Consider the following 27,896-nt stretch of genomic DNA (forward strand, 5'->3'; position numbering starts at 1 on the left):
GACATTCTTGAGACCTGAAGGTTGCAGAGCCTTGTGGCTGTCTGTCCGCCCTCCCCTCCCCACTTCTCTGTCCTCTAGCCCAGACCCCAACCTGGGCGTCCTGTCTGGAGAACTCTATGTTGACAGGTGGGTATAAAATGTCTGGCTCATGCCGACACATCTGCAGTCACAGACCAGCATCCTCTGTAGACTCACTCTGTAGCCTGCCGGAGAAGTGGCATCATTCATCCCCTTGGCCCCTAGGGTCTTTGTTCCTCCCCAGTTTTCATTCTGATGTCTTCCACAGCAGAATGAGGCAGCACACCACACTGATCCTTCTGCTGCTGCGTGCCATGTGTGGCTCTCCAGGACTTCTACTTTCACCCATTCAATCCTGGGCATAACCCAAGAGCCGGGCAGCACTACCATTCCCATTCTCCAGAAGAGGAAATCAAGGGCTTGCCCAGGGGTAGACTAGTGAGTGCAAGATGTAAGATTTGAATCCTAGTTGGCACCTGGCCCCAGAGCCTGACCCTTCCCCCTTGGAGAGCTGGGAAGTCCCTGCAGATCCTCAGCTTGAGACATTTTAGCCTCGAGTAGTCTTATGAGGATTTCTGTCACTCTCCCAAGAAGCAGGATTTCTCTTAGTGGTTCCTGTCGACACCTGGCTTCACTCTCAAGCAATTAAGCTGGCATTTCCTATAGTGAGACTGAGGGGTCTTATATCCCACGTAAGCAAGGAAAGGAAGGGAATTATGGAGACAGGTAAAATGGTTTAGTATTGGTGAAAGGCACTTGCTGCCAAGACTGATGACTCAGTCTCCACATGGGAAGGAGAGAACCAACTCCCCTGAGATGTCCTCTGACCTCTGCCCACACTGTGTATGTGTATGTGCACACACATAAAAGAATTCAATATATACACTGAGAAAAGATAGACACACACAAAAGAAAAGTTCTATCCAGTCCTATCTTGGCTGAGGGTTTATAAGAAGATGCAGATCTCAGAGGAGTACAAAGAGTGGCCAGAGCACAGAAAATACCTCCCTCCTCTGTGAACACTCACCACCAGGACATCATCTGCTTTCCTCTCCTCACTAAGCTGACTTCTCATCCTAGGGGTCTCCATAGGGGCTTTCCCTGGCCCCTCTCCAACATAGGTGGGGGTATGCACGTGTAAGGGTATGAGAGAAGGGTGGGTGTGTCTTATGGGTTTGCTCCCAAGACTAAAGGACTAGACTTCAGCCGGAGCTCCAGCTCCCGTATGTCCCCAATGCCTGTCACCTGCCAGTGTGTCTTTGTCTCATAGTCTCCACACCCATTCTCCCCAAGGAGATGTCTGAGGAAGGTAAGTGCTCTTCATGGCCTGCTTTCTCCAAGTCCTTTTGTGTTAGCGGTGTTTTGAGACAGGGTTTCACTCTGGAGCCTAGGTTGGCTTGGAATCACTATGTAGTCTGGCCTCCACAGTGCAGGGATTAGAGGGATCAGCCACCACCAAGACCCCTTTAAGACTGAAGGGAGACAGGGCAAGGGATAGAGAGCCCAGGGGCTGGCGGACAGCCACAGAGACACAAAGAAGGATTATATTTTAACAAGGAAAGGAATGTTAAGGAAAGAAAAGGTGAGAGTTCTTCAAGAGGTGAGAAAGCACATGGGTGAGATTTGCTGAAGAAGAATGGGGACTGGGCGGAGCTCGGTGGCTCAGCGCTTGCCCAGCATATACAAGGCCTTGGGTTCAAACCCTGGCACACAGGGGTGGGGCTAGAAAGATGCCTCAGTGGTTAAGAACACTTGTTGCTCTTGCAAGGGACCTGGTTTGGTTCCCAGCACCTACATGATGGTTCACAGCCATCTGTAACTCCAGTTCTAGGGGATCCAGTGTCCTCTTCTGACCCCTGGGTGTACCAGGTATGCATGTATACATACACACATGTAGGTAAACACTCACATACATAATAAAATAAAATAAATCTATTAAAAATAGTGATAGGATACAGCCTGTGAACGGGCCCCAGTTTGCCGTCTGCTAGCCGTTTGGGGCCCTGGCTTGGTCAGATCTCAGTTGTGTGCCCTCTTATGATCTGAGACTTGCTTTTCTCACCTGGAAAAAGAGAGTGATTCCACTTCCTTCAAGGGGTTCTCAAAGGATAAAATGAAATATTAAGTAAAGAGCCTACGGCAGTTCCTTAAAAATACATACAGATGTCTCAGCAGCATTGGAAACTGCAGACCCAGGAAGTGGACCAGTCCTGAACCGGAATTAGTGCATCTCTGATCCCTCACCAGAGAAGCTTCTTTTGGCAGTAGACAGAGATTAATACGGAGACCCACAACTGGTTAACAAGAGACTGCAGGATGCTCAGCTCCACACAGCTCTAAGTGAGACATCTGTATGTCTCCCCATCCCCAAAGGCTCAGAGACAATCCTGGGAGAGGGGGCAGAAAGTAGGAGCCAGAGGAATGGACATCTGCAGGGAAACATCTGCTGGACACGACAGGACCATTGCACACATGAACTGGTCTACAGAGCAAATCCAGGACTGCACAGAGAAACCTTGTTTCAAAAAAACAAAAAAGAAGGAGGAAGAAGAAGAGGAGGAGGAGGAGGGAAGGAAGGAAGGAAGGGAGGGAGGGAGGGAGGAAGGAAGGAAGGAAGGGAGGAAGGAAGGAAGAAAACACCTCAAAGACATGCCCACAGGCTAATCTGACCTAGGCAATTCCTCAATTGAAATTCCCTCTTCCCAGGGGACTCTGGGCTGTGTCAAATTGACAGCTTAGGCAACTATGACATACCCAAAGGAACTGAAAATGATATTCAAATAGACACTGGTACAAGTTCACAGTGGCACACTTCACAATAGCCGAAGGGGAGGCACAACTCGGAGATGGCCATTTAAACCAATGAATGGGCTAGCAAAATGAGACACTCCATATAATGGAAGACTGTCCGGTCATAACAAGGAATGGAATTCGGATAATGCCCGAACATAGATGAACCTAAAAGCCGGTTTGCTAAGGAGAGGCTACATGCTGAATGGTCCCACTATGTGAGCTTTCCATTGTTCCTAAATCTACAGATTAGCGGTTGCTGGGGACTGGGGGAGGGGAGGAATGGAGAGGGAGAACCTAATGGGTACCGGGACTCCCTGAGGATTATAAAGATGATTCGGAACTAGGGGGAGATAACCGTTATGCAGCATGAACATGGAAGGAAGGTCGGGATCCAACCACATCAGAGCAGCCTGCAGGAGGGTGTCTGGATCTTCCCACTGCCTCATGTTCAGCAGAGAAGCTGCTCTCTCCTGGATGAGGTAGCTAAGAGAGGCACAGCACAGTGATTCAGTGCCTGCCATCAGCAGGTGGGAACTCCAGGGCCCCAGCCTGGAGCAGGGCCTGGCAACAAAGACTGTTCCTCTCTCCAAATGGTGTAGAGCCTCATACTCAGCTCACACCACCAGCTGCCAGTACCACATCTGGAGCAGAAGCCCCCATGGCATGGTTACCTTACTCCCCCGACTGAGAAGCTGGTCACTCTAAAGATACCTGACTTGGGAATGACTCCCCATGAATAGGCTGAGCAGACTTTAAGGGGTGATTTGGCAAGGAGGGGAGGGTCATGCGCATGCTAAGCCACTGGGGAGTCCGTGACATGGTCCTACTCAGAGAGCTTACTAGCCAGGGCTGCAGCTCTAGACTGAAGTTTAACACACAGTGATGAGAATGTTCTAGGTAAAGCAGAGCTGCAGTGTTTTCTGAGTCTCCAGGGCCAGTTTTTCCTGTTTCTGTCTTGGCTTCAGGGAGATCTCCCCACGGTCCATAAATAGCTGGGCACCCTGTCTACTTAGCTCTGGTAGTGTGCCACAGACCTGTCTCCCTACCCACTCCCTTTCAGAACACAAACTGCCACTGAATTAGGCACACTACCAAATCACAGGAGCGGCTGGAGCAGGGCTTCCCCAGCCTTGGCTCCCATGGCCCTCTGTGGTTCTCACCTCCTCCTGGATCCGAGTCCTTGTGTTAACCTGGCCATGGGACACTTGCCCTCCCCATTGCATGACAGTCCAGCAGTTGGAATCCTGGCAGTTGGCAGGCAAACGGTAGACACTATCAGGACAGAAGTGCCAGCTTAAGTGATGCTCTTGAAAAGGAGAGAAAGCTGGGTGGTGGCGGTGCACACCTTTGATCCCAGCACTCGGGAAGCAGAAGCAGGCGGATCTCTGTGAGTTCGAGGCCAGCCTGGTCTACACAGTGAGTTCCAGGAAAGGCGCAAAGATATAGAGAAACCCTAAGGTTGTTGCTACGTGAATCCTTTTTCTTTCTTTAGCAATAACGACCGCTTGTGAGGAGTTCATGCTTCCTGCTCGTGTTCCCAAGTGGACCCATTGACATTTTCCCACCTTGGGGCAGGCAGCCCAGGGTACCCACAGTGGGCTGGCATGTCTAGCTGGAAAGACAACAGTTAGGCTACTCTTAGGAGAGGGAGTGGGGAGGGGGAGAGGAGGAGGGGGAGGAGAACAAGGACAAAAGAAACAGACAGATCTTTGGGTCTCTGATTCCTCTCTTTAGGTCCAGGGTTTACTCTGATCTGCCTATGGGCCTGGCCAAACAAATGTTGCTCCCGAAGGCAGGATCCAGGCTTCCACAGTGTCAGAGCCCAGAAGGTGTGCAGGTTGCGGGTGGGGGGAAGGCTGTCAGGGCTAGTGACTCAGCAGTGACTCAGCAGAGATGCTTGGACCAGCTCCCAGCTGTCCTGGAGAAACTCTGATTCTGTAAACTCTCTTGGGATGGGGAGCACTGATTGCCTTTTAAAAATTAAGTCCCAGAGGGAAAGAGGGCAAATCCAGCCCAGGATGGAGAGGAAAGTCCATGGCCAGCTAAAATCCTCCAGCCTCAAAGAGGTGGTTTGGCCTTCTGACAAAACTGACCTTTCAGCCAGAGCAGTGGGGAAGGCCACCTCACCAGCCCCAGGTCCTGAGGTCGGGGCTGTTCCTCCTTCAGCACAGCAGCTATCACCTTATTTGGCTGGTGGCTCTCTCTTCCCAGTGGGGACATATGGGGCCCATGGAAATGTTTAATCCAGCTTTGGATCGGTCATCCTATTGACCCAAGCATTCCCAGATGGGCAAGGGGGAAGTGTGGGGGAAATACCCAGGAAGCCTAGAGTCCTGTCTCCAGAGGTCAGGAGGTCAGACTCTCAGCTACTCAACAGGGCACAAAAAGAGCATTTGTATATGTGGAGAGAGAGGTAGAAACATCCCCACAGCAAGGCTCTAGCCACACGAGGAGGCAAAGTATGCCTCCCCACTTCCCCGTGTCTCGCTTCTACAAGGGGATGGCTGGTGCAGACCGCACACAGATGAGGGAACACAGCCTTTCTGCATGCAGCACTCATCCATCTCAAGGTGGCAATGTAGCTAGCTGCCTTCCATCACCGTAGCTCCTGTAGCCAACAGGCTCGCCCTGCCCCTCAAGGACCACTCTCCAGGGCTGGTGGAGGGCCTAATCTCAGCTACACCTTGGTTGGTGACCCTTTCTGTTAGGGCTACTCCTTGGCTGTGGTCAGAACTACATCCTCCCTTCGGTCCTGGCCCTCCTGAGAACAAAGCTCTTTTGTCCACATAAATGTCCACTGTTCTCCTTCCATCTCTTTAGAGGCAAGGACTCTTGGTTGAGACTCTGGAGCTGGCCTTTCATTTTCCATCCTCTGATTCTCCAATAGCCAAACATTACGATCCTGAACTCTCTTTGGTCCATGGGGGTCAATGCTCCCAGAACCTCTCCATTTCCTTCTCCCTGCCACTGCTTCTGAATACAGAGCAGCCATGATGAGAAGCACCCCTTGTATTTAATTACATGCCGCCTCCCCTGTATCTGGAGTTCTCCATAACTGGGCAGGAGAGAGGTTATTTCTGGGGGAGCCCAGGAAGGGAGCTTGCTGCCTGACAAGCTCTAGAAACGGCTCTCCTCCATTCTGCAGCCCCACTCTATCTCCCGGGTGGAAGTCTTTCCTTCCCCTGACCCAGCGCCTCACCTGCGTGGATACTGTTTCCCAAAGCCGTGCTGGCGAAGAGGTGCCAGGAGCTTTAAGGCCCCAGCTGTCAGAGGACAGCGCCTGGCCCCCACACTCACAGTCCCTGGGCAGCATCGGGCTGGCTGTTGGGAATCGGGGTCTGAGAGCAGGTATGCCAGAACTCCCAGGCTCCGAAGCCGCCATCTCCAGTCTGAGTGAGGTCCAGTCAGGGATTAGGGGCGGATTGCTCTAGATTTCCTCCTCCCCCAGGGTGCACGGCCACTCTTTCCCATCTGGCAGGATCCTCCAGCGGGAGGATCGGGTGGTGACTAGGGACCTCTCCCCAGCCCAGTGTGTAGGAGAATGCCCTAGTGTGACCGGCTTAGCTGTGTGCAGGGGGGTGAGAAGCCACAGGAAAATATAGGACAAACAACTGTTCACCCACCAGACAGGCACTGACCAGTTCCTCCCATTTCCGTGTCTAAAAATGTACGCGGTGATCAGAAACCCTCTCACAGCGGCTCAGCTGCACCAACTCCCGACTTCAGCTCATAATGGAAGTCAAGTCTCCCAGAAGGGGTCCCTCTCAGAGTTCTCACCCTCTCTCCCTGTTCAGTGGCTGAAAGCATAGTCACTTCCAACCCAGACTCCCCAATAATGGCCTGGAGATGTCAGCCAGCTTCAATAAGGGAATTCCTCTGTTCCGAGACTGTGTCCCAGGAACCCATTCCGCTCTGGACACCACTGTGGCTCCCTCCCAGCTTCAACTGCCTACTCTCCACTTCCTGCCCCCCAGCACTGCCCAGGCAGAAACCACCCAGGAGACAACAAAGACCAAACTCACAGCAGTCCCTTTTTCCTTGGACTTCATCTGTGCGTCCCAGTAGGAAATCCTATTGGTCAGCAGAGGGGGCCAGAGGGCCACGGTCGAGGACAGCAAGTGTTGAGGAAGGAGATGGAGAAGCCAGCTGAGTCCTGGGTCCCCCGTCTCTGTACCAGCAGCTTCCCAAGGCAGAATACCCATGCAGAGACTCGGCACTCATGTGAGCCCCGAGAACACACGGGGCTTAAATACTGAGGGTCAATGTGGATCATGCTGATGGGGCAGTCCCAAGTTCAAGAAGGTTCCAAGAGATAAGAAGGGCCCAGCACTATCTCTAGGAGCCAGTGCCAAGGTCTGCAGCCAAAACCACCGAGACCAGGAATCCCCCACCCAGGGGTCTTGGAAACTATACAAACATGTGTCAGCTGATGACTTAGGGGTGTGTGAGGAGGCTGGCAAGGCACATTACACGGGTCTCCATGACTGGGGCCATCTCTGATCTCTAACCAGTTCCCACTTTCATAAATGACCTCCCTGTTTACACAGTACTTTGACAAGTACTGTCCCTTTTGTGTGACCGTCATTAATATACAGTTTTGCTGTCCCTGTTAAACTATAGGAAGGAAAGGAGTAACCCTTATGGTTATCTGGGCCCCTTCCTGTGGCCAACATGAGGCCGGTCTCCCTTGACACTGACAGAGTAGGAGGGAAGCAGACTGTCTCTCTGGTTGTAATGGAAGTTCTCGGCAGCAGGTCCATCCCGGGTAGCAACAAGGATGGTTGAGATTCTTACCCTCGAGACAGCCCTTCCCTGCCCCCTCCGTTTGGGCTTCACCAAGTTAAGATTTTTAAATAAAAAAAAACAAACAAACACTAAATTGTGTGTGTGTGTGTGTGTGTGTGTGTGTGTGTGTGTGTGTGTGTGTGTGTGTGTGGCGTGTGCATGTGAAAGCAGGTGCCTGAGGCACTGGATTCCCTGAAGGTGGAGTGACAAGTGGTTGAGAGCCGCCTGATGTGGGCGCTTGGGAACCAACTCAGGTCCACTGGAAGAGCAAAGTGCTCTTAACCTCTGAGCCACCCCTCCAACCCCTAAGCTAAGATTTTAAAAAAAATTACTTCTTTTATTTTTTGAGATTATAATATAATTATAAAATGTCACCCTTCCATTTCCTTTCTCCATATCCTCCCATATAACCCTCCTTGCAAAACTGTGACGTACACATATGTCTGTCTTTATTGGCCAAGTCACTCCAAAGCCTCCACTTTAACAGACGACATGCAGTCGGTAACTGCTTGATATTCATCACCGTGCTCTTGCAAAGAGTTGACACTCTCAGGCTTCAGCATCAGGAGGGACCCCTCGTCTGTCCACTGGGAAGGGTCAGAGTATGGAAAATGACCAGCACAGTATATGAGAGACGACAAAAGTCCCAATGTATCTAGACCCACGTGAGTGGAGGGGTACGGGCCTATCCTGGACCACCTGGGGTCTGGTTACCTGAGAGGACTGTAGTGGGCTCAGTATGCACACCAGCACAGCACCCCTTCTTGCCTTAAGGTCTTAAGTGTCCCATGATTGCCTGGGAAAATCCCACATCCTCCAAGGCACTCCCTTGTCCATCTCTTCTAAACTTCCCTTTCCTTGTTCCTTAAGTTCCATTTTATTTACTTATTTTCATGTGCAGGGTATGTATACGTGTGGGTGTACAGGCCACGGCACACGTGGAGGGCAGAGCGTATCTGGCTGGCATTGATTCTCTCCTCCCATAACTCAGGTTATCAAGTTTGGCAACCGGTACCTTTACTTTACTCACTGAACAATCTCACTGGCCCATAACCTTCTTCGTACAAACAACAACCACAACAACAAACAAGGAAGCTGGGCTGTGGCAGTGGCCACAGGAGACCAGAGGCTGAGAGTGGGCTAACACTGGGGTTGTCTCCCCACACCCCCTTTCTTTATTGTGGAATTGTCTCTGAATGGCAGCGCTTTCTTCCCAGACTTCCTGATCCAGAAAGCTAAGAACAGCAACAAGTTTTTTGCAAGGCCACACGGCATTAAGATGACCATAGGGAAACCTGGCCCCTAATGGGACGCTTCAGCTCCGTTCCTGGAGCAACTCATCACCATGACAGACAGGAAGAGGGAGGGCAGGGGTCAAGGGATGAACCAGGAGTCTCTGAGAGAGAAGGAACAAACAGTGATCAGGGCAGTGTCCGCCTGGCAAGCTAGCAGGCAGAGAGCCCTTTGCTCTGTGATGTCCTTGTCCTTATCCATAAGTAGAGACCCTGAAACTGCCAAGATGAGCAGCAGGGAACATTTACGACCTTGTGTTTCAAGCTTGGTTCCCTAGTGGCGCCAGAACTTTGCTTGAAAATATCCACAGGCGCAATGGGAGGAATGGGAACAGGCAAGAGTTGAAGGTGAATGTGTCTGGCAGGAAGGTATGTACAGAATGGGCTCCAGGGACGCTGACTACACTTGCCAGTAGCCTGGCAGTGCTTGGGAGTCAGAATGGCTGGTAGAGATCCTTACCCTGCTCCCCACAGGCTATGTGCCTGGACAGGTACTAGTCACAAAGGAGTCCCACAGAGGAGCTTGCAGGATGAGGCCAAGGAACCAAATGGGGCATGGAGACAGTGTGCGAGCTGAGCCTCTGACGCTACCCAGCTGTGTCTCAGTCTTCCCAGCTGCAAATGGGCCACCGAGCCTGACACACTGTCGGCCTTACTAAAATAGGCTGTTAGCACTGGGGCCCCTCACCACACGGGAATGTGTCCACCCATGCACACATCACAGTGTTCCAGATGCTACCTCAAAGACTGAGCCTGGGACCGAAAAGCAGCTGTCATCTGAAGGGGGGTCGAGAGAGTGGCAGGAAGAGATGGGGAGAGCTGCCACAAGCATTCAAGCGATGCTTCTGGAAGGAGACAGCCACCAAGCAACTCTCCTTTTGCAAAGAAACCGTGCTGCTGGGTGAAGGCCACTGCACGAACTTCCTAGTAAGTCTTGGCCATGGCTCTTGGTTACTTCCGTTATGATCTGGCCGAGGAAGGGGCAACGCCATGGCAGGTGCTCACCACTGGTCTACAGGCCCAGGCGGCTGCGCTACAGCTGGGGGTGTCTGGCCTCACCTTCTCCACACAGAGCTAAGTCTGCGGGCAACAGATAGGCTCACGTTGTCCTAGGGGGAGAAGCCGGAAGGAGCCCGGGTCCTGGACCCACACTCCTCTCCACGCTTGGTGAGGCTCAGCTCTCCTCCATGCTGGCTTCTTCCTCATTTAGCTTCTCCTTACATATCATACTTCCTTGTCACTTAATTTTGACATCAAGCCCTTATTTCTTTAAACTCCATTTTCCTCTGTCTTATTATCATTCTCTCCCTCCTGAAAAAAAAATCACACTATTTACTATTTTTTTCTCTTAAAAAATATAATAAAAATAGGGTTGGGTAGAGCTCAATGGTAGAGTACTTGCTTAGCATGCACAAAGCCCTGGGTTTGATTCCCTAGTACCACAAAACACAAATAAAATTAAAAAACTCAATCAGCAGAGTCCACACATTTTACAGAGTGGGAAGCCTGAGAACAAGGCTGAGAAGCGGCTAAATTTAGTACCTTAGAAGACAACAAGGTAAGGCCTTAAAAAAAAAAAATCCTGGCTGCACATGTTGTGTGGTGAGCTAAGAGAGGGCTCCTTCTTGGGAGGCTGGCAGCTTCCCTGATGTTTACCATGCCTCCCCTGAAAACTGGGGCCAGGGAGGTCATTGCCCCACACTTACTTTCAAACCTAACCGGGTCACCATCAGGAACGGCTTTCCCCTGGGAAGATAAGAGAATGGTTGGTATTGTTCACTGTGAACTGAAGCAATCAAGGTAGGTGTGTACCCAAAGAGTACATGGAGAGATCAGCCTCAGGAACTGGAGAAGCAAAGAGAAGGGCCATCGAGGGGAATGTCACAGCACACCACTGGCATGTGTAGACCATGAGACCTTTCAGCGGCTTTCAGGGAGGGAGGAGGCATCTCCTCTACCTGGGGGCCTTGGACAATCTAATGTCTCAGATACTCTGGGGTGAGGGGTGGGGTGGGGGAAGGGGTTGTCATTCTGGGGCACGGGAACCTGGTCAGCAGAAACAGCCATATATCTGGCTCATGGCTAGGCAAAACAAATTCATTCCTTTATGGTACTCTGCTCCCCGGAGGAGGGCTTACTGGGAACAGGTCCTGAAGAAAGTGACCCAGAGGAAATGGCATCTCCTTTCTGCACAATTTTTAGGACACAAAGTACCCTCTACCCGACCCCATTTGCCACAAATAATTGAGAACAATTTTTTTTTTTCCTAAAGCAGGGGATTGAAACACAATTCCTGTAGGCTCCCGCTGACTCAAGGGCTCTGAGCTTACCGCAGGAGCTGATATGATTAAACAAGAAATTTGCACAAAAGCACTCTGCAAACTACGGCATGCTGTTTGACTGACTGTTGGCACCAGCATGTCCCAGAAGCATGCCTACAGGCCATTGAGTCCCAAGAAGTAAGCAGACAGGAACGGGGCCCAGGCAACATTTGGGTTTGAAGTTGCTTCTCAGGAGGCGAGAAACCTTATATAATGAAGTTAATATTACAGGGCGCTTGTCTTTCCAGGGCAGGGTTCGCCTTTCCAGCTGCCCCAAGGGGGCCTCTTGATCATGGTATCGCTATGGATCTGATTTAGCTTTTGCTGAACGTGCTGAATTATTCACTAGCTATGGATAGCAAGCCAGCTCTGGGCCGAGGGTAGGGTTATCAGGAGAGCTGTAAGGAAGAGGGAAGGGATACATTAGAAACTAGGCTTTGGGGAGGCCAGAGAGGACCTCCAGAGTATTTGAGGAGCAAGGGCCACTAAGATCTGCCTGACGGCCTGCCTGTCTGTGACAGCTGGGTACCTGTCCCTGGAGGAAAAGGAGAGGTGGGAGAAGGCATTACCTTAACCTCCCCATCGTAGCTCAGGAGAGCCCCTGATTCTGAGACTCCTCAAAGGGTTGCAACAGCAGGCATTCTGCACCTCTTTTTTTTTTTTTTTAAAGATTTAGCTATTTATTATAAGCGCCAGAGATGGTTGAGAGCCACCATGTGGTTGCTGGGAGTTGAACTCAGGACCTCTGGAAGAGCAGCCAGTGCTCTTAACCACTGAGCCATCTCTCTTTTTATTCCAGAGCACCTCTGTTTTTATTCCAGAGCCCTCTGCCCTGCGGGGAACAGAGACAGAAAGTGCGGACTGCGGCTAGAACGAGGCAGATGCAGGGATCAGGTTAACGGTACTGTATTTCCATTGCCTCACCTGGCACCGAGGGACCAGGGTCACGTTTCTCACGGATGTGGCAAACGCAGGGAAGAGTGTGCTAGGTAGCTGGGAGATGTGTGCCAACTCCCATGACCCATGCCCACATCCCAGTGCCGGCTCCACCTAGTCTGGAGCCTGATGACAGAGCTCTGCTTACTGCTGACTGTCACCAGCTCGGCTTGGGGCTGACACCCAGACCCTGAGCACACCTTCCTGGGCAGTGCACAGCATGGCTGAAGGAGCCTCGGCTGGGAGAGGTGGAGAGTGGAGCCGTGGCTGTAGTCGCCTACCTGTGTCAGACTGGCATCACCTCAGCCCCACGGGCTGTGGACAAAGAGCTCATCTCCCACAAGGCTCCGGCCTGAGCTTAGCAGCAAGGGTTTAGGTCACAGCCGAGTTGTCTAACCCACACACAGGACCCCAGGCAATTGTATACTCCAGAATCCAGAGCTACTGAGGAGGGCAAGGTATCTCTACCCAGAGAGAACGTCAGCAGGGGTAGGGAAAAGCAAAGGAAGGCTGGATGGAGGCTGGGAGTGTACTGGGGTAAAGTGATCCCAGCTTTGGTTCTGGAAGAAAAGGGGCCGGTGTTGTTTATCACCGCTGGAGTCAAGGGCAGTCTTCCTTCGTTGACCTCTCTCCTGTCTAAACAGAACCCTAACAAGGCGACGGGCTTCGCCAGAACGCGAGGGATAAAATTACACTAAAGTAGATCTTGGCTCTCCAGGCACCACAGGGACTACAGAAGCATCTGGGGGCTCAGGGTTTACCGAGCAGGGGAGCAGTGGTTCAAAGTGAAGCAGAGCTGGCTAGCCTTGGCTTGGGGCGTGCCCGGAAGTCCTACACAGTCTCGGAAGGGTCCTCCAAGCAGTGGGGCAGCTGCCTCTGGATCTTCCTCCGTGCAAGGGGAAGAGATGGGAGAAAGAGGAGAAGGGACGGGGGGTGGGGGGGGGGGGGAAGGAGGCAGTAGCTGTCCTCCTCAGGACCCTGGGTGACCACCTTGGTGGCTGCGCGGCTTGGGAGGTGGCTGTATTTGTGTGAATAAGCTGAACAACTGGTGTGATCCTAGAGGAGTCGCTGCAGTCCCCGTGTAGCCCGGCCTCGGACACCAGGGGCCTCATGGGCCCCCAGTGCCTAGGGGACATGTTTGGAAACCTCTCTCAGCAGGCAGCCCCGCCCACCACTGAGCCAGCAGACTGCTAGACATAAATAAACCAGGGCCCCTGGGTGTCTGCCAAAACTTCAGTCTTCTTGGCAAGAGGTGGGGCTAAGGGTGGGCCCCCTCCCTCACCATCCTGGAAGTAAACAGGGGACTTATTTACATGGGGTAGGGAAATTCTGCTGTTGGATAAATCTGGTGGGAAGGACACAGGATGTCCTCAATCTGCCCTGGCCTGGGAGATGAGCTGCACCCCACCGCTTCCCCCTCCACCGTCTGGCACTAGAGATAACACCTCCAAGTTAGAGCGAACTGTCCAGGCAGGACAGACTCTCGTCCCCTCAGCACCCAGTGACTATGGAGAACCTGCCCCCTCACCCCAACCTACCCCAGGGGCAGCAGGGACGAGTTCACTGGCTATAGGATTCTCTCAAGGCGGCACCGACCCTGTCCTTCATGGCTCCTCCATCACACAGGACAGGAGGGAAGGCAGGACCAGGCCAAGGTCAGAAACAAGCCACCTAGCGGGCTCCTGGGCCGCTCTCCTCTCAGCAGCCTCTGGCATGGTATGTCTTGCACTGGTCCAGGATGGGCAAAGCTGGGTGGGGAGTATGGAGACGGCTGAAGAGAGGAGAGGCCCCGAGGGATGCCCAACCAGACACGCAGAGAAGAAACAAAAGGAGCTGCTTTGGAAAGGAGAAAAAAGGAAATGAAAGAGAGAAAGGGAAGGAGGGAGTAGGGAACGCGACCTAACCCAGCTAGTGGTTCCCTCTCCATGTCCCAGGGTCTGCTCCCCCAAGTTAGGGCCACACACACACACACACACACACACACACACACACACACACACACAGTGTTACGCTCATTGTCTGTTCACTTGCGATGCCCCAGTACACCGACAAAAGATGTTCCCCTGCTTGACATATGTAAGACCAAGTGTGGTGACCTTTCTCAGTGTCACACATAATGGAAAGCAGAGGGGTGGGGCTGAGGGGGAACGCTGTTCGTTTTTAATAGGGGAAATAACTGAAGGCAGAGCTTAGCTAGCTGGATTTGGAGGACCAAGTGATAGTTCAGCTCCCATTATCAGGACTGAATTGCTGTTCTGTGAGCCCCCATCTGTCTCTGTCACTCCCTGCTCCTCCAAGTAGGGGCTCCAGATCCCCTGCTTTCTCTGAGTGGGTACTGTATGAGCCTCTGCAGGGCCCGTCAGGGACATAGCTACGTAGCTGCCTCCGGGATGTTTGGTAACTCAAGCCCTACCAGGGTGCCCTGGTCTAAGAGCCAGCTGGTGAGTTGCAAACAATGGTGAGGGGTGTGGGGAGTGGGGGAGGGCTTATGAATTAAAAATAGATGCTAGTAATCGCCCGGGAGCCTGCAAGAGAGCATGTGGGCTGTGTTTACTAGAGAGAAGAATACTTCCTATTCATACCCAGACCGAGAGTGGAACCACACGCTTCTCAGACCAGCCAATGGCCTCTGGGTCTGGAGAGTCAGATGATGGGGCCTGAAGCTTTAAGGTGGCTAGAAGATCCCTCTTCCGAGGACAGGCAGGCACTTCTCTCCCCTCAAGACCCCCAGGGCCACACCCATCTCTAGAGGGAGAGCTCCAGGTCTGGAAAGTCTATAGCTTAGGAAGAACAGTGCCTTCTTGCCAGGACCTAGCTAGGTGCCCAGAGCAAGCGGTCCCTCCCTTCCTGGAGGACTCAGTCTTCACTTACGAAACGGAAATAATGACGTCTGCTCTGCCAACTGCATTGCTTGTTACGAAGCTGGACCAGGTAAACAGCAACAAAGCTGAAGGTTCCAAATAAGAAGCCAGGCATGGTGGCACACACCTTTAATTCCAGGACTCGGGAGGCAGAGGCAGGTGGGTCTCTAAGAGCTCAAGGCTAACCTGGTCTACACAGCAAGTTCCGGGCCAGCCAAGGCTACATAGTGAGACCCTACCTAAAATCAATTAATTAATTAAGCAAAAGTTAAATCTTAAAAAAAAAAAAGAATAGGGAAGAGGAGTTTGGAGAGATGGCTCAGCAGTTAAGAGCACTGCCTGCTCTTCTAGAGGACCTGGGTTCAATTCCCAGGACCTACATGGCAATTAATAACAACCAACCATTTCCCCAACGAGGTCACCCAAGGCTCTGGGTTTAGCCTTCTAAACACAGGAAAAAGGAACTCCCTCCTCCCGCACATCATCCAGACACGGTGTCAAGTTAAACAGTGGGGTGGAAAAGCCCCCAGAAAGCTGTCCAGCTGGCATACCTGCCCAAAGTACCCCAGTACCCAGGTCCCTGTATTCCCAAGCAGCAATCATCACCGGTTCTGAAGGTGCCCACAGCCCACCTATTCCCTGTCTTCCCAGGCAGCTGGAGAACTCTAGGGGAACCACAATTAACTGGAGGTCTCAAGATCACACCCTCCCCCCGCATCCAAACTCAAGCCCCTCATGTGACAGGATATTTCTAAATAAAAGTTTTAAACATACTCACTGACTCACCCATGAGAGGTGGGCCCGGCTGTTGCTGTACATACAGAGCTTTCTCATTAAGGGCTGAACAACCTGGTTGCAGCTGCTGGGTCCCCCCACCAGCTCCCGGGTTCAAGAGGTCACACCCTTTCAGCCAAGTGCATCCAGTGCCCCCTCCCCTCTCTGCACGCTTCTCCCAGCAGAAGCTAGGCTTGCACACAGAGTCCCATCGTCTTAAATGCTATCTATATGCTGACACCTCCCAAATGTATGCCTCCAGGTTGGATCTCTCCCCAGGACTCCAGACTTGTACATCCTCCTGCTTATTTGGCATTTCTACAGGGGTGTGTAATAGCTGCCTCAGACTTAACACAGCCAAAACCTAGCTCTGCCTGGCCCCCACCAAAGGAATAGCTGTTCAGTTTGCCATCTTGCTGTTCAGCTCACGGAAATCTCTTTCGTCCTGCAGCCAGGCCCCAAACCATGAGCCATCTTTGACTTCTGTCACGCCCCATAGCCAATCCATCAGAAACCCTTGGCCTCAACGTCTGAAGCAAATTGAGAGTTCAACCAACATCCTTTCCACAGCCACCTGCCCTAACTATCAGCTCCTCTGGAGTATGCACCAGTTTTCTACCAGACCCCTGGCTCAACCCGGTCAGTTCTCACAGGGCAGCGCGAGTAATCCTGGACCAAGTTCTCGAGCAACCTTCCCTATCACTTGAAGAAAAAGAAAAAAAGGATAATCAAAAGTCCTCTTCCTGGCATACTGGGCCCAAAGCAGTCTCCAGTGTTCCCTGTCCCTCCCCAGCCCCCCATCCCAGCCTGTCCCTGATTTGATTATGTGTTCTCTACTTTGCTATCTCCATTCCACATCCCCACAATTCACCCATCAGACTGTCAGAGAGGCTTTTCTGACCAACCTGTTATAAGAGCATGCCACATTCTCTGCCTCTGTTTCCCTTCTCAGCACTCACACTACCAAATACATTGCATCGTCATCTGGTGGTATCTCCTCCCACTAGGATGGGTGATGTGTTGCTGCAGGAACTTTTCTTTCACTCATTGAATCATCCTTAACGCCTAGAATAGTAGCCGGCACTTCGTAGATGCTCAATAAACGTTGTCAAATACAGGGGAAAGCAGGAGGTGTAAGTGAAAGTGCCCAAGAAGGGAGAGGGCATCTGCTGACTTATGGCTGCGGGCTGAGGCTCTGCTATGGACAGGTGGTCTAGAACCATTGGCGGAAGGTCCTTTTCCTTGAAGAAATGTAGAACTCGTGTTACATGTAGAACATATAAAATGCTCGCCAGCTCATGGTCAGAAACTGTTGCAAAGCCGCCCCTGGGTGTGATAATTCTGCCAAAGCAAACCCTGGGTCAGACGAGCTGGTGGCTGAGCCCCGTCACTGATTACCAGTGCCAGCTACACATGCAGGGCAGCCTAGCATGGTGGGAAGAGCACCGGGCGTGGGGTTAGGAAACCCAGGATCTTTCACAACTATGCTACAGGTTCTGGGCTCTGTGGTTTTTTTTTTTTTTTTTTTTTTTAAAGATTTATTTATTATGTATACAGTGTTCTGTCTGCACATATCCCTGCAGGCCAGAAGAGGGCACCAGATCTCATTACAGATGGTTGTGAGCCACCATGTGGTTGCTGGGAATTGAACTCAGGACCTCTGGAAGAACAGCCAGTGCTCCTAACCGCTGAGCCATCTCTCCAGCCCCTGGGCTCTGTGGTTTTAACACGTCTTTGGATATATATTTTTTTTTAATCCCAAAACTTGGGCTCTTATAATCTGGTTCACCTGGCTTAGAGGATCATTTTAATGAATTCACGAAAAGATGTCTACATTGGAAGAGTATCAAGCCAAACCTGAGCTACTGCCCACCCAGAGCCAGGTACGGCTGAGTGCATTAATGTCCAAGTATTTCCAAAAGTCAAATGCACAGAAGTCACAGTCGGTGTTAGGAAGCTCTGGATCTTGTATAGGGAGTTGAGTCTGCTGGTGACAATCTATAGTAGAAACAACTTTATAGCAGAATGTCCTTGGAACCTTGATGCTAGAGAGCCCAGTAGCCTTCTTACTCCCAAACAGGACTCCACAGTCATCCGCCATTTCTCCCACTCTCCCTTTTTTCCACCGTGCCCATCTTCGGTCATCCATCCTCCAGAGGCAGGTACTTGTCCATCTCAGGCTGTCCCCGCAGCTCCTCTTCCCAGGGCAGCCCTTTCCCAGATAGCTCCTGTGCTCTAGAAGGAGGACCACCCACTTCCTCAAGCTCTCATAGGCAGGCCTGCCCTCAGCTTTGAGGTCCCTGCTGGAACGGTTTTCCTCCCTCTGCCCTCCATACATCAGGCTGCCTTTATCTCTCTCTGACCCTCCTTCATCATCCCCAAGCAAAGCCCCTGGGCCTAGCTTCCCCTCTATCAAGTGGACTGCCGTCTCCTCCTCTTCCTCCTGGTTTTTCTTTTTTCTTTCTTTCTTTTTTTTTTTTTTTTTTTTGTTTTTTTCGAGACGGGGTTTCTCTGTGTAGCTTTGCGCCTTTTTCCTGGAACTCACTTGGTAGCCCAGGCTGGCCTCGAACTCACAGAGATCCACCTGGCTCTGCCTCCCGAGTGCTGGGATTAAAGGCGTGCGCCACCACCGCCCGGCCTGGTTTTTCAAGATAGGGTTTCTCTATGTAGCCCTGGCTGTCCTAGAACTTGCTCTGTAGACCAGGCTGGCCTCAAATTCACAAAGATCTGCCTGTCTCTGCCTCCCAAGTGCAGGAATTAAAGGTGTGTGCCACCACTGCCTTTTTTCTTTTTCTAAGGCTCAAACCTCGGGCCTTGGACATGGTAACACACCCAATCACTGAACTATATCCCTAGTCTTTGTTTTATTGAGAGTCTCACCATGTAATGCAGGTTGATCTTGAACTCATGGTCCTCCTGCCTTAGCTCCATAGTGCTAGGATTACAGGTATGTACACGCACATCCAACCAAGTTCCCAGTCCTTAAACCCCAATGGCACCTCTGTCTCCACCTCCTCTTTATGCTCTCTCAATGCCCTCACTCTTTAACTCCCCTCTCTCCTTTCCTCCACCTCATCAGCTTTCCTCACCTCCTTTTCTGCGAGCCAAGACATCATGCCAGCCCTCTAATTCCAAACCCTCTGCCATCTTTGACCTTTCAACATGCCTCCCATCAATCCTTCAGCTCTGACTTTTCTTCGGTTGATGGAGACCACCGGAGAGAAAATGAATCACAGTCCCAGAGCCTTGGAAGGGCACGCAGGTGTGTGGGGGAACAAATCTGTGGGGAGACACTGTTGAGGCACGGAAAAGGAGGCAAGGGGGGGGGGGGGAGAAGCCAGTGTGGCAGGGGCAGCAGGTCAGAGCTGGCTGCCTGTCCTTCTATGTCAGTGGGATCGATCGGCGGCAGCCCTCTCCTCACTCGAAATGCCTCTGAGGATTTCTCACCTGCATCAGTGACTTCAACCGCAATGCTGTTTTCACTTGCCTGCCAGCCGGCGGCGGAGTGGGCCCTCTCTACTTGGGCAGCTAAGTCGGAAGCCAGAGGTTCCTCTTCTCCTCCTTCACTTTCCCAGCCTCCTCCTCGTCTGGTGCCACTGCTTCGGACTCCCCAGTATTTTCTGAACTCTTCTCCTTCACATCCTCATGGCAGCAGCTGCTGCAGGAACCTCAAAGACGGTTTCCTTGGCTCCTTTTCTGCCCCCTTCCTAGTCTACTGCCTCTGTTCTAACGCGCTCTGTACTCATGACCCTCTGGCCTCTGTCCCTGAGTTTCCAAAAGCAGAAGCAGCTGCCACCAGCCCTCTTGCCTTGCTGCATACCAACCTTCCCTCCCTCCTTCAAGATTTAGTTCGACAGTTACTTCCAGAAAGTCTTGGCCGATTCCTCTCCACCCTCACTGCCTACTCTGTTTCCACACACCCCCAAGCGGTCATCAGCGCCTTTCCACTCATTCACTGGTGTTTCTAGACACCGGGCAGCATGAGGACAGCAACACCATTCGTTCACTCCTGTAACATCCAATCAGCACTCACTAAGTATTTGTTAAACCAATAAACAAATGAGTTGGATACTTTCAAGAAGTGCCAGATAACACTTCATGGGTTCCTCCCCTTCTTTTCTGGTTGTTAATACTCACAGTAAACATACTGTGCCAGGTTCCAGTCCAGGGCCTTACCTATGCTAGCTCATCAGTCTCATCCCATTTTTCAACTGGTGATACAGAAGAGCAAAGAGATTAAGGCCAGTTAATGCTGCTAATAAGAGGGATAACCAGTTCCCCCTCTTTAAAGCACGTTTAAGGAAAACAAACCAAAATTACTATCAAACAATCTGAGCAAACAACCATTTTTAAAAAAAACAATCTCCACAAACAAAAATGAGCCCCTTGTGTTTGGCTTGGTCATAGCCTGACTTCTCAGCCAGGACAGATAATGGGGTAGCAGGGGTCAGCAGTGCCAAGCAGGGCATCAGTGTGGCCTCAGAGGTTCTCTCAAAGCCCTCCTTCCGCCGCCGCCGGGGGCTTACCTTGTCCCCGATGCCCTCGGCCTCCTCGGCCAGGAGGTACGCATTGCTGCCATCGGCCAGGAGCAAGGCTGTGTCGGTGGTGGAGGAGGAGCGGGGTCGGCCCTGGTGCTGGTGCAGGATGGCGGCCAGGCTGCTGTCCTGGGGGGCCTTCCGAAGCAGGTGAGGACTGCCGCGCTGTGGCTCCAGGGAGCTGCTCTTGGCGCGGCGGCTACTGCTCCCCCCACTGCTGTGGAGGCTGGCGCCCCGCTTGATGGAGGGCCTGGAGCGGATCTGCTGTAACACCCGGTTGAAAGCAGTGGGCCGGGCAGGCAGGTCGTGCAGGGACACAGCATAGGAGACGCGGTGCATCTCCGGGGAGCGTTCCTTCTCATCTGGGGAGTCCTGATCAGATAGGCCCTGCTGTTGCTGCTGTTGCTGGGCCTCCTGAGACGCCTGGTGCTCCCTCTCTCGTGACCTGCGGCGGCTGTGAAACAGGTGCTTCAGGCCGTGGCCAAACATGGAGCCCTCCGAGAGCTGCTGGATTTTCTTAAGGGGGAGGAGATAAAAAAGCCCTGGTCAATGGAAAGCTCCCGGATGCCTTGTCAGTTAGGGGACCAGAGCAGCTAGTACAGACATGTAAATACTGGGATCCCTCGGGGTGGCCTGCCATGTCTACAAGGTCATCTACCCTTCGGTTCCTAAAGTAAGTTCAGATTTCTTAACAGGATGTTCTCAGACTGGAGCCTGGGGCTTAGTAGCACACGAGCAGTACGTACACAAGGCACTCCTGGGGCTGTACCCTTCTCAGCTGGTCTCCTCCCCAGGCCCATCACCTCCCTTCTCCCATGACAGAATGTCCTTCAAGCTGCATGGGGGCATTGAGATCACCAAACATCCATCCCCAAAGAGATCTCATTGTGACATTCCTTGGAAAAAGCAGGCCCCTATAATCAGGTTATACCATCGGAGCAGGCTCGGCTAATTGCGTGTCCAGCACCTTCCCCCTTTCTCGCCAATCAAGCCGCGAGGTGTTAATGTACTTTGCTAGAACTTCCTGCTTCGGCACATTTGCTTGTAGCTATGGTTTCTGAAACACCTTTGCTTTCTTGATAAAGGCACTAGTCCTTTCTAGTTCTCCCATCTGGAACATGAAAATAGTATCTGGGGATGCAGTGGCCACACTGTAACCATGAGGTGACAGTTGATGGGGGACTGACACAACCAAGAGAAGAGTCTAGAAAACCTACCTCTGTCTACATGACTCTACTACGATCTTCTGCTATTTGCAGCCCCCTACGTTCTGACGTAGCTGACAGTGAAATAAGCGTTACTTTTTCTGAGCCTGGAGTAGCTACATCAGAAACAGCTGTCCAGGTAAGGAGATTCATTCCCCCTTAGACTAGAACCAAGCTGAAGCCCTGGAGCCTGGTGCTGCCCTGAGAGACTTCAGCTGCTCCCCCCCAGCACTACCCAGGACAAATGGCTGGTGGATGGGCTGCCAGGGCAACTGTCACGTAATGGCAGGCAGCTTCCGTATGAGGAGATGGCTTATCTGTGCAGGCCATGTCCTCTGTAGAGCTCCAGAGCTGTGGGAGGATGGGTGGGACTCTGAAGACCAGGGAAACACTATACTTTGTCCTCTAAGAGGGAAACAGAGCCAAGTCACCTGGGGCTCAGGAGCCACAGCAGAGTTTTCTCTGTGTAACATCCTATAACCTCACACAGCAACCTCCATCATTAGAAAACAATTTAAACAGTCCAGAAAAAAATTACATATACTAGTTTTCTTCCTTATTTTCTTCTAGAAACAAACAGAGTAAAGGCTAGCCCATGGAGAAGCAGGAAAGCAGGAGTCTCCAGCTTTTGAGTGGCCTGCCCACTCAGAGCTGCTCACCATTACTGTCTAAGCTGGCTGCGCCCACACTCCGTGCGACTATAAGACCTGCACTTGCACAAAAGGGAAGGACCCTCATTCGAGTCCTATAGTCGACTCCTGATGCTTGCTATTTCACAGGCCGCTTTTGTCTATCCTCACACCTCAGGATGAGCCGAGTTTGGAGCTCTGGAGGTATGTTCTCTCCTGCACAATCTCAGTGTTTCCCCAGACATCCACAAAAGCAGCAACCACAGACCTGTACCCACAGATAGGGAAATTACTCCTTCTCAAAAACTGAGGTTTGGAGCAGCCCTAGAAACAAGTCTTCTATGTCAGGTGCTCCCAGAGTTGCCCTCTCTTCAGGAATGAGCGAGGCCGTACCCCAAGCCCACTGAATCTATACTGGGTCAGAACCAAGATGTCCAAGGCAGAGTGGATAGCAATATAGGTACCATAAACTCAGAGTCAGCCAGATCCTGGGCCCCCTGACTACAGCTGAGTTACCCACCCTCTTCCTCACATGGTCAGGCCCAAAGCTGACACAAGGCTTCCCATGAGGCTGCCTGGCCCTGGTCTTTGCCCAACTGTTTTTGTTAAATACACTACATCCTCTGAACTTAACGTTCTGTTCTAGGCCCTTCCTCTACACCCCATTCCTAACTTGCTTCTCCTACACAGAAGCCCCTCTTTCGTACTCACTCAGGGAGACAGTGTTTCCCCTAAAAGACTTTAGTTGAGGTCCTGGGTACACAGTCTTGGGAACTGGTGGATTACGGGGAGCAGTGGGTAGATTGGAGAATCTTGACCCCCCTGACAATCCTTGTCTAATTTACTTTTAAAACCATACAAAGTGCTTTTCAACTTATGCTGCCAGTCTAACCTGACGCTAGTCTTATTCCAGGAGCTAAAGACCGATAGATCAAAGTAATCACATTCCATTCTGCAGATGAAAAACCTGAGGCACATAATACTTAGGTAGCTCATCCAAACCAAAAAGATGAGCCTCCAACTTCTGTTCCGATTTCCGGGCCCACACTTGACATAGGCTTCAGCGGCTGTGGTGGCGTATGTCTCCTGGGACAACACCTAAGTCACATACCTCAGGGGCAGGGGGAGGACCACTGAACTGTATGGAGGTCTGCTCAGGGCTCACCCCAGGACTTGGGCAAGCCTCTCACCACAGATCTTCAGGTCTTCATTTCTCCCCTCCCCAGGTGCTCTGCAGGTAAAGGATCTTTCCGCCAGCGGCACCCGGGACTCTCTTAAAGTCCACAGAAGATATGAAGGGGAAGAACAAAATGAAGTCAAGAAGCAATGTGGGGTGGAGGGAGTAAAAAGCAAGAATAGCAGGCAGGGTGACACACAGGCCAGCTCTTCTACCTGTGGGTGTCAGGAAGATGCTTAAGGGTTTTGACATTAACATGATGAGGGAAAAAAAAGAAAAAACCCTCCGTGCATATACATACCCAGCCCCAAGTTTCAGAAGTGAGGAAAACCATGGTGACTAGCTTGAGGGAACTTAGCCACCAACGCAGCAGAAAGCACCACCTGCTCTGAATAACAGGTTCCAGCTTCTAAATGTCACTAGCTCTTCCACATGGACTTTTGCTGTCCTCCAGCTGCCAAAAGCCACTGTGATGGCCAGACAAAACCACGTGTCAGGGAGAGAGCCGTGAGGCCCAAGGGCCAGGGATGGGACACAAACTCTCGATATCCACGGGCAGCTTCCAGGAGGAGGCACTACACCTGGGGAGGGCAGTGAGGGCCTTGTACCGGCCCTTCCCGGGAACTGTCTTCAAGAGTGGGGAGGACCCGAGCTCCCTGGGCGGCACTGTGCTCTCAGGAAGAATGGTGCTCTTTCCCGAGAACCCCGTGGTTTCTGAACAGCAGGCTTCAGCTGTTCTCCTCCCTGGGTGTGGGCCCAACAAAGGGAAGTTTGCTTGAGATTCTGCAAAGACAGCTTCAAGAAGTCAAAAGGAAAAGGCTTCAGGGTGCAGTGTTGGCACCATTTGGCTAAAAAAAAAACATGACCTAAAGCAGTTTCTAATACCCACAGGTCCCTGTGTCCTCATCAATCCCAGAAATGCTGAAAGGGTCTTTGGGAAGGCACAATTAACCCAGAACTAACGTTCCCCAGGTAGCTACTGTTTAACCTTCCTCCACCTGCTCTGAAATTCCCTCTTCCCCATCACAGATACTGCTGTGAGGACTCAGGGGCGCCTGGGTCACCCCGAGCCTTTACAAGCCTAGGTCGCCAACGTTTCCTCTATTTATAGGGTCTCTATGGAAACAGGACCAGCACTAGAGAACATGTCACTGGGAAAACCCACAGAAACTGCGGATTTTCCGGAGGGGATTGTGAGCTCCATGCCCCCGAGAAGCAGCAGAGCTGGGCAGCAGAGGGGGTGTAGAGGAGGTCTATCACCCCAGGCTTCCTGCCGCTGACCACAGAGTGATGGAGAGGCAGCAGCTGCTGGTTCTCAAGCCTGCTCGGGGTTTCTATTGGAAACGCAGTGATGGAAGGTCTCTGGATTCATTCTTCTTCCCCAGGATCAGTTCACATTCAAAACAATAAAACAAAGCAGAGCTTACTTCACCCAGGAGCAGCTGAGTCTGAGTTCAACCCCCATTTGAATTCTTGTGCCTTTTTTTTTTTTTTTTTTTTTTTAACTCAGAACAGTCTGGCTGGAGCTAAGGAAGGTCAGCTGAGAAAGGTCACCTCATCCACTAGGGTCTCTGGACAGAGCTAACTCATGTACCCCAACACAGGAGATTTTTTTTTTTATTAAAGTCGCATCGTGCCGTGCCCTCTCTCTGCCTCTCCCCATCGTAACCATCCCTCTCCATCTATCCACTCCAGTGTACACGGCCTCCTCTACTCTGAACCCATGAGGGCTCATTATCTGTATCACTCATTCTGCAATTAATCATGTGCTGTCTTGCGACTTGGCCTCCAGTGCTCTTGCTCCAAGGGCTCTTCAACTCTTCACCCACCAGTTCGCAGAATCCTTGACAAGATGAGTGACTGGCGAGCAGCAGTCATCTCACCTGGCAGAGACCGCAGTGCAAGCATGGCTATTACAATTTATTTATTTGTCCCGAGTCTACAAAACCACCCTAAGAAGTTATGTAATCTCTAGAGAACTACCTTTTCCAAAGGCTTCATCTTTTCCAAAACTTTAAAATGCTCAGTTGAGCAGTTTTTACTTGTGTCTAGCCCAGATCCCTCCTGCTATGGCTTATACCCCTGGCTCCATTTATCATCTTAGTAATTTGCCAAGAATGTGTTGGCTTGGCAGGAGAATGAACTTACTGTCCCCACAAGTGTCTCGGGGAGGGTTTGCTGGGGATTCATGCCCTTGCAGCCAGCTTCATTTTCTGAAGTTGTCACTCAGCTACCTTGGTTGGAATGAGGAAACCTTTGGCAGTTCGGTTTGAAAAGTCAAACCCAAAACCTGCCTCCTCTGCCTCCAGCAGCTTTGTTTCAACTTCTTAATTCAGGTGAGAGTCTCCTGTGTTTGGTGGAGAAGTGGACCCTTCTTTAGCCAGGGCGTAGTCGGTCCAAAGATGCACCATCCTTGTTGATGGGGATTTCCAAGGGAGAGGCCAAGGATCATGGAAGAGGTAAACGCAGGTGATTCTGGGTTGGCAGTAAGACCACCCAGCCACACCCTGAGAACCTCTCCCTATCCACAGTATCATTTAACCTCACCTCCATATTCATAACTTATTGAATGTTTCAACTCCTTACAGAGGAAGGCAGTTTTAATATGATTGGCAGCAAAGCCGCAATTGGATACACACAAAAAAGAAGCACATTCTGTAAATTCTGAATTGCAACTAGGGCAGCTGGGAGTGAATCTAAGCCCAATATGTGGCGGAACAGAGAGCTTCATGTGCCACATGCTGTCCCGCCGGCCTTAGTTCCTCCTGAGCCTACACATAGGGTGGGCTGCTCTGAATACTGCTTCAGGCTAAAGGGGTGGGGGACAGTCCTGGGCCTCGGGATCCTCTGTCCTCAAAGGGTATAGATGGGTCAAAACTAGCAACTTCAGCATTCCTCAGAGCTCTCTGGTCCCTGGCACTGACAGGGAACAGGGTCAAGACTATACTGAGGTCTTGGTTCTTATCATCTTATTATCCTAGCTGGAAATCCTCCTCTTGTCTGGTAATTAACACTCTGCCCTTTCTTTAAGATCCCGATCTAAAGCCATCTTCCCCTTCAAGCACCCTTCTTGCTTAACCCATGTTCCAGATGCCACTGCATGGTGTTCCAAGCACACTGAGGCCTGGGGTGTCCTGGGAATTTTCTTGCAAGTGTTTCATCCCGGGGGACCTGGAGGCTCACTGAAAGTGAAGGCTTTGCCTTGCTGAAGAACTAAGTTTCCATCTCTCGGGTTAGGTCTCCCTCAAGCCTACCTCCCCGATGAACTCTGCCTCGGGGGCTCATGTCCCATAGATTGCAAGAATCTTCAAGTCTGAGTACACCATTTCTAAAGGACAGTAGGAGTCCAGGACGCAGCAAGGTCCCAGAAAGCCATTCTCTACAGTCACTGAATCATCCAAAGTCCCAGGATGCACACATGCCTTCATACCCCACCCCCCAAAACAGCTAATCTTCTCCTTCATTTAAAGACTGATACCACAAAATTTAACCAACCCCTATGTCTTAAAAATCAAAAACAAACAAACAAACAAACAAAAAACCCCATAAGAACAAGGACACAGAGGTTTGGGAATTCTGATGTTCTTTTCTTGGTTTGGGCAGTGAATGGATGACCTGTCTATTTTTGTTGTTATTAAACTTTATACATGTTTCTCTGTGTATACTTTTATATGCATGTCCCACTTCACTGTTTACAATAACATCTTTCCCACTGAAAATGTCCTGTATTTTGACTGCCCAAACACACCCTCTTGTCAAGGGACTGATGACCAAGAAAGGCTCCTGAGCCATTCACAGGGCACTGAAGCCCCTTTGAGCACCCATACAGGTGAACCACCCAGGACTTGGCTGTGAATTTCCCTTGGTGGTCTGTGGTCTTCTCTGCTCCTCACTCAGAGTGTGGTATGAACAGAAGAACAGGATCTGAACCATCCCAAAGGAGTCTTGAGTCAAAAGAGTACTTACAACCAGATGGAAACAGTGGATGGTGGAACTCTCTCCCCTTTCTTCAGGGAACAACCATGATACTGCTCAGAAATCCCAGGGGGAAATCCGGCTTTTATAAGGAGACAGAACACCTCTGGGAACTTTCGCTGGCCAGCATCCCCAGGCTTTTCCTCTCGGGAAAGGCCCTGTTCCTCAACTGAACAGTTTGGTGGGAACGGTGGGAGGTGGGCAATGCCTTCCCCCAACCTCAGGCTTATCCAGTGTGCAGGACAGAACCACACACTCAGCTCAGCGGTTCACCCAGGCCCCAACTGAACAGGATCTCTGTCTGCAGAGTTCTCCTGAGCTCCTCCCCACACCCCTTCTGTCTGCAGCCCGTGTCCTCGCTGGAGACTTTTGTTACACTTTCGTCAGACTGCAGCCTCTGTGTCAAGCCACCCCGGCATCTCTCCTCAACGAGCAGGGACTCAGATAGCAGCAAAGGATGGGATCGTGAGAACAAATGAACGGAGACATAAGCTTGGGTGGTTAGACAGGAATCCACGCTAGACTGTCACGCTCCCCTTGCATACTGTCTGCTGAGATCGCCCCTGGAGGATACATGCTTATGTGAAGTTGTGGC

At 51.4% G+C, this 27,896-nt stretch overlaps 1 protein-coding gene across 3 annotated transcripts in view; it reads right to left on the reverse strand.

The window, feature by feature from the left end:
- The window catches only part of Tmcc2 (transmembrane and coiled-coil domain family 2), a 38,768-nt gene that overhangs the window by 7,637 nt on the left and 3,235 nt on the right, over nt 1-27,896 (reverse strand). For 2 of the 3 annotated variants that reach the window (XM_052736899.1, XM_052736900.1), the window contains exon 2: nt 20,307-20,831. In XM_052736899.1, coding sequence (XP_052592859.1) covers nt 20,307-20,831 — 525 coding nt within the window. Of the gene's footprint in view, nt 1-6,010; nt 7,590-20,306; nt 20,832-27,896 lie in introns of those variants that run through there. The other variant, XM_052736901.1, reaches the window with a different exon arrangement.

The sequence above is a fragment of the Peromyscus californicus genome, unplaced genomic scaffold (assembly GCF_007827085.1).
Source record: "Peromyscus californicus insignis strain IS unplaced genomic scaffold, ASM782708v3 Scaffold_14__1_contigs__length_90479793_seg_2, whole genome shotgun sequence".
Taxonomy (NCBI): domain Eukaryota; kingdom Metazoa; phylum Chordata; class Mammalia; order Rodentia; family Cricetidae; genus Peromyscus; species Peromyscus californicus.